Raw genomic sequence first — 10,089 nt, 5'->3', positions numbered from 1 at the left:
ACACACACACACACACACCACACACACACACACACACACACACACACACACACATGAAAACATTTTGGGACCAGCGCAGTTTTGACTTATCAACGTTCACTTCCGGTTTATGTGCCATTCAATAATTCTTCCTGTACTTGGGGCCGAGGTCAATTGTTGTTTTAAATTAAATCCATCTATACATATAAGCCTTTCTTCGTACTAATTTTTCCTTGAACATCATGGAAAAAAATCATTCAATAAGCAAAAAGAATTTTTTTCCCCTTTCAATTCCATATTTCTTCATTTCAGGGCTAACAATTTTACTTAGGTATTTGCAAGGGACGACATATATGCTCTTATTTGCCTTATATTATCTAAATAAATGAAATATTGTCACCAAATCCAAATGAGTAAATGTTACTGCCATATGATTCAAACAAATGAATAGTGTTGCTACAAAATTAAAATCAACAATTAATAGCTTAAGAATATTTTTATCTTTAAGCTATCAAATACCAATTGACCTATGTGTTCCTAATCATTTGAACCTTTTATAAATCAATTACACTTAACAAATTACCATATCTGCAAAATCGTCCTTTTTTTTTTCACTATAGGTCTTTTTTTTGTAAACTTTTTTTCTGATTTTCGTCCTCTTCAAATTGTGTTACGAAAGATGGATCAATATCCAATTACAACATTTACAAAGCAAATTTCAAACAAAATCTGTTACGATGAAATCGATTTTTTCTTTTTTTTTTGTGGACTGTCATCTATTATTGTCAATGATTCATTTTAATTTTATTTCCTATTTGAGAAGAAATTTTTGCTCCATTTTTCTTGTAATAATATTTGTTAATATTAAAACATTCCCATACAATTTGAAATTTTATGTGAAGAATATGAAATTAAATAAAATGTATTTTTACAATTGAATTATCAGTTAAATTAATTGGAATTCATATTTGGCATGAAGTAAACATAATTCTTGCATTAGATTATGATAAAGTGTGGAATAATTCCGGTATTTCGGAATAGATCTTTTGCTTTTCAATATGAAAATTAATATTTGCCGCTAATTAATCAGATATTTAATTTGATTCGATCACTTCTCCTTTCCTCTTAACTCTTTTATCTTACTATTTTTGTACCTTCTTTAATTTTGCAAAATTTTTATTCATCCATTCATTGCATATTATTTTTCTTTTCTTGTATCATTAACAGTTAGCAATCTTTCCGGTTTATTGCCAACACTGACAGTAATATTCCGTATGAATTAAAAAAAAATGATTTCCAAGTATTCACAACGAATGATTATCATATTGTGATATTTTGATCAAAACAAGGTTAAAGGTCAATTCTTACTTTTGTTCTGAGAAACAAAAAGTGAAAAAAGGAAAATATAAGCAAAAAACTTTGAAATTAAAAATACACCGAACGATTCCTTTTAAGCATTGAATCATTGAGTTGCTTTTATCACTGGTTTATGTGTTGCGCAAATGGCATAGAATGACTCAGATGGAAATGTTTAAAGGAGAAAAGAATAAGGAAAAATAAGAATTGACCTTTAACCTTGATCAATTACCTAAATTGTCTGATAGAAATAGCTTGTAAAATAAGAATTACTGTTTCCTTTTGGCTGACAAACAAGATAATTTAATGATCGAAATAGTGATCACTAATCACTATCTCGATCATTGATTACCTCTTTAACATATCTTGCAAATCAAATTGGGTAATATATATGGTTAAAAGTGGTTATCATCATCTTTATCACTTAAAAAATTAATATTGAACGGATCCGGCATATTCCATCTATACAATACTAACTATCCATGCATAATCGGCGCAATGTTATTCGAACGAACCTGATAAAGTGTATTTATACCGGATTATTATTACGAATAATGTTGTATCGTTATTCATAGACAGTTCTATTTCTCATGTTTTATGAAACTTTTCAAACAATGTTCTAATTAAAAAGGATATATTTGATGATATAGTTCGGAACAGTTTAAGAATGATTTTATCAAATCAAAAAATTGATCTTATCATCCTTTCATAAATAAGATTAAATTAATATCTGTAATCATTTGCTAAAAAATTCAAAACATTAAGTGAAGAAAATCAAAAATCAAAGGTTTTATTCGCAAAGTTTTATAAAAATTATATCATATCAGATAATATCATTGAATATTAGTTGAAATGAAAAAATTCGATCAAACCAATTTTTAAAATTCAAATTTATTTGTTTTCCCTTTTTTTTACCAAATTAATGTTATTGGCATAGGACAAAAAAAACTCAACTTTTATCATTTTACTACCAATATTTGCTGATAATTTTTCCTAAGTTAGTAATTATAACGAATTTCTTTTCAATATTTAAAAATTTTATTCACATGCACACACATACATGCACCAATTACCATAAGGGCATTTTAAAATTAAATACAAATAATATTTGAGTTAAATTTAAAAAAAAAACTTTCCATTTATTTAAAATTTCATTTTTCTCCCAATTTTTTCACTTTTTTGATAAAAAAGTATTACTAACGATGAATTTTTTCCGTCATTTCTCTTCACCATTCCCTGCTTTATCTGTCAATAATTAATGTTAAGCTATCATATCATTCTGTTGACATTGCTCTGTCATCCAATTTAACATCCCACACCAAAAAGCTGCTCACTTTGTCAACTATGCACAACAACTATACAGTAGATCATTCTTTTAAATACTAGTTCAATTTCAACAAATAAGTACGAAAGTAAGTAAGTAAAAGAGTTTTCAGTTGTAAATGAGTATCATTGTTCCAAAAATTTTTCAAAATTGTTCATACGAATATCGTATAAAGGATATCAAATATGCCCAATGTCATATATTTACGGATGCAAATCCATGCAAATTATTAAAGGTTAGCTTTATTTTAAAATAATCAATACAAAAATATATTTGAAATGGAATTATTTATCATTTTTACTCATCTCTCTCCTTTTCTATTCCAAAAAGTATATTTTGCTTCAAATCTTTTTATTTCCCGGAAAATTTCCTCGAATTATCTTCCGGATACACCAGTATTTTCTTATGATTTTCTGAACATGCGACATATGTAACAATTATACCATATCATCTAAACAGATGATAGTTAGTTGCATTTGTAGTTTTGAATAATTGGAGTTAATTCAGACAACTTTTTTCCTTCAATTATCTTCTCCGTTATCTAATTAGTTTTTCCGCATTTTCTTCCCGTTTATTTTCAGGAATTGCATGAAGCAAAAGATTTCCGGAAGTATTTTTTTGGTACAATTCCACTTATACTTGCAACATTTGCCATTTTAATAAATATTGCTTATGGCATATTATTAATAGAATTATGGCGAAGGAAAAAACTCATGTAATTTTTTGCTTACATCATATTTTCCGGATGATCTATATTCGAGCATTTTATAACCGAAATATGCAGAGATCGCGAAGTTTGAACCGATTTGCAAACCGGTTAGAATAATAGGAAATAAAATAAAAAGTTAAATTTTGGGCAGAAAGACAAAAACGAATATTATTCGTTGTTTCTTTTTTTTACATTTCATCTGTCACATTAAATTTTAATTTTAAAGTTTCGATTTCAATTTTTTTAGCTCCATGTGTCGTCACAGTTTTCTGTTAAGTAGGACGATAAGCAGTATCCTTGCACTGATCCTTTTATATATTGTTTTAATTGCTTGGAAATTAGAAATATTCCAGTATGCATCTGCTGCTGCATTCATTTTGATCGGATCATTATCATTTCTAACATTGGCTGGTAAGTTTGGATTTTTTTTTTGAATTTTTTTTTCGTTAATTTCAAATTTTTAAATTTTATAGCAACTAAATCAAAAATGTGGTGTATGAAGACTTTTCAAACTTTCCTTTTTTTTTAATTTTTAACTACTTTTTAAAAATCTTCTTTCAGTTAATTTTTTTTAATTTGATTCTGTTTTCAGTCAACCTTTCTATTTTTGATTGTATTTTCAATCAATTTTATTTTTTTCAGTTCTCTTTTCAGTCACTTTTTTTATTTTTCTATTGTTCGATTTAAATTCCAATCAAATTTCTTCACTTTATTCAGTGAAAATTTCAAACTTCATCTCTTTCTTTTCAAGTTTCGTGTAAAGTTTTTCCAAGATATTTATGTCCTAATGACAACATTGTTTTATGTGACATTTTTTTTTGCAGGTACTTATGTCGCAATGACAACATTACTTTATTTAGCAATTGTCCATCCATTGAGATATCGATATGCAGTTAATGTTTCGCGTTGTTTTATTGTTATTACAATTCTTTGGCTTATTTCTATCGCTTTTTCGGTAATAATTTAATGAAAATAAAAGTTTTTTTCTTTTTCGTCAATTTTTAATTATTATTTTACAAAATTTTCAGTTATGAGTTCTTTTTGGAATTTAAAATTTTGGAAGGGAAAAATTAAAATTAACTCATTTCTTAATATATTTAAAATAATCGTGAAATTCCGCAAAAAATTGTTGCGTAAATTACTGATAAGAGAAATTAGATTTGATAAGTTTAAAAGTTAAATCATTCAAGTGATTCAAAAAATGCAATACAGTTATTCCAATTTCAAACTAATTTTATTATCAATTAGAATTGATAAATTCCAATTAAATTAACAAAGTTCAAACCGGTATCTCTTATGGATGATACATGCAGTAATTTCGAAAAATTTTGCAATTATTTAAAATATATTAAATGAATAAATCTTATCCTAATAAATCTTAATAAATCATAATCTTAAAAAATTAATAGATCTTAATAAATCTTAATTTTGAAAAACTAATAAGTCTTAATTTTTGAATGCGAAATTTTCAACAAGTTTAAAAAATGTCACATTTAAATTTAGCTTTTCCTTGGTTTATATGGCGCAACATTGTTTTATCCGGAAACAGCGCCAATTTATTGTTCATTTGATCAATGTCAACAACCCATTGCTATCTTTGTCACTTTCCTTCTCATTGCATTCTTCATTACTGTCATTGCATTCTATCTAATCATACTTTATTTTATTCATAATCGAGATCGAGATGGTCGACTGGTAACTTTTTCAAATATTTTAATTATTCCTTAATTTTTAAAATTATCTATAAATCAATAGATGGATTAAACGGAAACGGCAAGCGATCAGCATATCGGTAGACTAGTGATGGGTCAGTAGATCAGTGATCAATAGATCAATGATGGACATGATCAGATAACTTTAGTTTGTCGGCCTGCAAGAAATAATCAGATGATCTTAATTTCTTGGCAAGAGATGAGGCTAAATTTCCTTCAAGTTATTTAATTCAGATTTACTCGAAAAATCTCAGATCCTTATGATATTATCATATCTTCTACCTTAATCAGATTGTTTATCACATGATAAGAAACATTTCTTTAATCATTTTTTAAATAGTTACTGTGATTCGACTATTAAAATAAAGAGAAATCTCGGGGCACTTGCTAAATGGTTAAGTGATGATAAATCAGAACTGAATCTTTTTCATTGAATGTCGCAGTATAGCAACGAAATTCATAAAAAGAAAAAAAACATTCATTCAACTTTATGCAAATTTATACACTTCAGAATTACGAACGGAAATTTTCCGTTTCCGTTCGTATATATATGGTATCGGAAATACTTAAAATAATATTTTGAAATTTTTAGGGAATTGATATAGCAGCGAAAAGTAATGTACGAACAATGAATAGATTAGCACTAAATATGGTGACATTTACTGCTGGCTCATTACCGATTCTTATTGTTATGGCGATTGCAGCGATTAATTTGAAAAACTTTGCTATTTTAGGTAAAATTAATTTATTTTAGGTAAAGTTATTTTAGGTATTATATTCCATTAACTTTTACTTTTTTCACCTGAGAATAATAACATCGAAAGATAACATTGAAGTAAAAGTTTAAAAGAAACAGAATTTACTTTCAGGTGTTCCTACAATTAGTTTTAAAGGTGGTACCGGAATGGAAAAATCTAATTACAAATAAATTAATTGTCTTATTAATCAATGAAACAACTCCATTGATTACAAAAGTAGCTTATATATCATTTCAATCAATCAAATCACATACTTTGTCTTAAGATTAATCTAATTAGTTTAATCTAATTATAAATGGTCGAAAATTAGGGTATGTTTTATTTGTATTTTTACAGGTTTGGGTGATAAGTCATCGTGTAAAACTTTCCTTTATGGGAGACTTTTTTTACAAGTCGAAATTTTGGCATGTATTGCCGCAATTGTTTGGGTTTTGGCGATGATCTTTGATCCAATTATTAACTTCTTTGCTGATTCAAAATCGATCGATTTGACTCGTCCATGTTGGGCACGACAACAACAAATTTCATGTATGAATCCTACTGCTATGGCTATTACTTCTATACAGATGGACAAGATGGATACTTCACTGATGACCTTCTTCAATAGTTGTTCGAAGAAGTTCATATCTTGTAATAGTTTTGACTGAAAAACGTGATCACCATTACTGCTTATATTAAAATATTAAAATTCTTTACATTATTTTCCTCACCTCTTTTTTCTTCTTTGAAAAATCCAACTTCTGAAAATTTAATAAAGTGTTTAAATTTCAAAATATATAGAAAAGCAATTATGCATTATTAATTGAGCGTAATTAAGATATTAGCAAATAATTTAACTTGGACTACTATTACTCATCATTATTATACTACGATCTTAATTATCATGATAATAAAGATTATTATAAATATTAATTACCATAAATTACAAAATTATTTCGCATAAATGTAACTGTTTTGATTATATATTTGTTAAAGTGGGAAATTCTTGTTTTTTTAAAAGAATCTTATGCAACGTGACATAGGTCATAGGTCATCTCAAACTTTGGTTATTAAATCATTGGATTAAATGAAACAATATCAATGCAGTATTATAATCATTAAGAATTGCAAAAACACAAATTAACGCACAAAGCGAATTCCAAAAACATTGTCACAAGATAAATTTCGACGACGACTAATCTGGAGAATAAAATGAAGGAGTTAGTTAGTTAGTTAGTTAGCTACCCTGCTATGTGCGGGGCTTATATGCATATCCTTCGGGGACTGGTTTTACAATTACAAGGATTAACACCTTTGTTAGCTCATGTTGATAAAGTACTCTTTGTTAGCATATATTAATGAAGGGATCTTTGGATAGATTGCTAAACGAAAAGTACGTAAACAATTTTATACAGTGATAGAGGATGCTGGAATTTCTAAAATTTCTAATAATTTTATCCTTTAAACTTTGAGGAGATTATTGATATAGATGTCATACAAAAGATTATTTTCATTTTGAATTAATTTTGAATTTTAAAATTGGATGCAAATTGTTATCTTCCTGAAATTAGCTTCTTAAAACTATGCAAATTTCAATATTTTTCATTCAAAAAACAAGTATTGTTATTAATTGCTGGTAATTATTATTATTATTGATAATTCATTTAATAGTTGAATTCACTTCCACTTTCCTTGGTGAAGTTTTTTTCTTTTTTTTTCCACATAATTTTACTTTCCTTTTTGCATCCCTCTAAGATGTATAGATTATTTATTATTCCACTTAATTTTACTTTACTTTTTGCATCCCTCTAATCGAGACAAATATATCCGAATATTCTGTTTTCATCGATTTTTTGTGATAAATAATCTATACATCTCAAGTGACAATTAATTGTCACTAACCACTCAGATGATATCAGATGACATAACAGGATTGAAAACATTTTTAGTGTTAGCAGGTTTCTGAATTATATTGCAGGATGCATCAGTATTATATATATAATTTACGCAAAAAAAAGACATAGTAACACCTATCCTACATGACTAAAAATCAACCAAAGTATTTTCTTATCAGCTGCAAAATTTTATCATGCTTTGTTTGTTCGTTATCATTTTATTTTGTAAAATATTTTTTCCAAAATTCAATCACTTATCATTTATAGATACAAATAGGAATCAGGAATTAGTGTGCTTTTGCATTTTGCGATCATTGAACTGCAAGCATGCATTGCGTGCAAGTATCAGTAAGTAAACAAAGCATTGTTTTCAGTACCAAAACACCGGTCTTTTTCTTAAGAACAAGAATTTTTTTTGTACGAAATAAAATTTGAAGAAGTATTACAGTCTTTTACTGATGATTTTATCATGTTTTGCTTATTCGCCATCAATAATTATCAGTAATTACCAATAGCAGCTAACGGATAATCACCAAGTTAATTTTTTGATAATTTGTGATAATTAGCAAAATTAGTTTTTCCAAAATTAGTTTTTCCTTCGGGCATTCAGTAATTAAATTATCAATAATTAACAATAACTGACAATTTGTTTTTTTTTTCATTTCTTTAAATTAATTTTCATTTTTTTTTCACTTCCCGATCATTCATTATTTTGTGACAAAGTTTTATTGTATAGGCCATACGGTTCGTTTTAATGATGATGGGAAAAACAGATACGATAAAATAATTTTAATTTTATCCATCAACAATTGTTTCCGGATCACCAATCAGACTTTTCGTCAGATCCACATCATCACATGTAAGAAACCAGGAATACGAAGCACCACAACCGGTACTCATTCTAAAAGTGTTATTTTATAATTCGTTGAAATACTTTTAAAATATATCTTAGTATCAAAGAGTGATAAAGCGTGATCTAAGGATTTCAAAATGCAGTTAATAAGGTTAGTAGTAACTTCCCTACTACGAAAATTCTGATTTACTCATCTAAAAGTTAAGGAGGATGATCATGACCTCGGTCACATTATCTGAGGCATATTTCAGATATCCTGTCATTGGATGATCAGAAAAGGATGGTTAAAAAATTCGAAAGTTAAGGTGATGGTCACCAATTTGGTGACATTATAAAAGGAATTATTCCAGATATGTTTCAAGCAACTTACCACTAATAGTTCTATTACTTCTTCAAATAATTAAGGAAGGAGGAATAAACAAGAAATCATAAGCGAAGGTGAGAAGCGATGAAAATGTATAGTATGTGATAAGAGACTGAAAGGAATCAGCGGCCTTCTGAAGGATCATAACTGGACACATACAGGTGAAAGGTCGTTCGTATAATGAATTGATTAACGATTTAAGAGAGAGCTTATCTAAAGTCGCAGAGTGAAACCACACAGTTGGACAGATAAGTGACAAGTGATTCAATGGAAAGAATGATTTTCAAGGACATGAGTTGTATAATAGCGTATTTTATTAGTAATGTAATTAATTGTTTTCACAAAATAAGTATTACATTTGGTTTAAGTAAAATTTTGTTAAGTAATGTATATGAAGTAAAGCATGCTTGGATGTTATAATAAAGCATTTAGAAAGAAAACTAAGAAATTATATCCTCGGAAACGATAATTTCTGCTAATTTATGTAATATTAAAAAAAAAGAAACTATTCGTTGAATATCAGTTCACAAGTAGCAAAAGAAAAGGATTCAAAAGAACGAATTAATATGAAAGTCCTTAAAGAAAAGTTGATAAGTCAGAAGTGTTTGGAAAAAAAGTGCAGCTAGTATCTATCCAAAATAAAATAAGAGGTTCAGGAAGATTTAATCGACAATAAATTTTAGTTATCCCAAAATAAGGTCAAAGATTCAAAAAGATTTGATTGATAATAAATTTAAGTATAAATGATATAAAATGTCGAAAGTCGAGAAAAAAGTAAGATGACGTAAGTAAAAATCGTGGAAAATGATTTGTGTTAATTTTTTTGGAAACTGTAACGTTCTTGGGAATGATATACAGGGAGATTTTATTTGTAATTGAAAAAAGGAAAACAATATATGGTGGAAACACAAACCAGTTCTGTAATCAAGTATAGAATTTGATTATGATTGGGACGAAAAAAAAAAGAACTGCTAAAGAAACTACAAATTTAAGTAAACGAATGTGAAATAATCTCCGAGAAATTGATATCAATGTTATCACTTTTCACTGTCTATAAATACGCAATTTCAGACATATTAATGTGTTGCATTTTTCCTTTCATTCATTCATTAATTTCCAATATATTTAAGATGATTGATATTACTTACCCATAGAAACGG

The 10,089-nt window shown here is 27.6% G+C and overlaps 2 protein-coding genes across 2 annotated transcripts; both read left to right on the top strand.

Moving 5' to 3' along the window:
• Positions 1–2,777: 2,777 nt before the first annotated feature.
• On the top strand, positions 2,778–6,485 carry LOAG_09604 (hypothetical protein; the record flags this gene model as incomplete). The annotated part of the gene is made up of 7 exons (XM_003145131.1): positions 2,778–2,894; positions 3,241–3,374; positions 3,616–3,779; positions 4,193–4,323; positions 4,872–5,063; positions 5,673–5,814; positions 6,175–6,485. 7 exons carry the CDS (start codon positions 2,778–2,780, stop codon positions 6,483–6,485), a joined length of 1,191 nt encoding a protein of 396 aa, XP_003145179.1.
• A 1,241-nt stretch (positions 6,486–7,726) lies between these two features.
• Positions 7,727–8,633, top strand: LOAG_09603 (hypothetical protein; the record flags this gene model as incomplete). Its single annotated transcript, XM_003145130.1, has 3 exons — positions 7,727–7,775; positions 7,980–8,060; positions 8,449–8,633. 3 exons carry the CDS (start codon positions 7,727–7,729, stop codon positions 8,631–8,633), a joined length of 315 nt encoding a protein of 104 aa, XP_003145178.1.
• Positions 8,634–10,089: the final 1,456 nt, after the last annotated feature.

The sequence above is a fragment of the Loa loa genome (genome assembly GCF_000183805.2).
Source record: "Loa loa unplaced genomic scaffold supercont3.145, whole genome shotgun sequence".
Classification (NCBI taxonomy): domain Eukaryota; kingdom Metazoa; phylum Nematoda; class Chromadorea; order Rhabditida; family Onchocercidae; genus Loa; species Loa loa.
The sequence above is the reverse complement of the archived record's forward strand: the minus strand, read 5'-3'. Positions and strand labels throughout refer to the sequence as shown.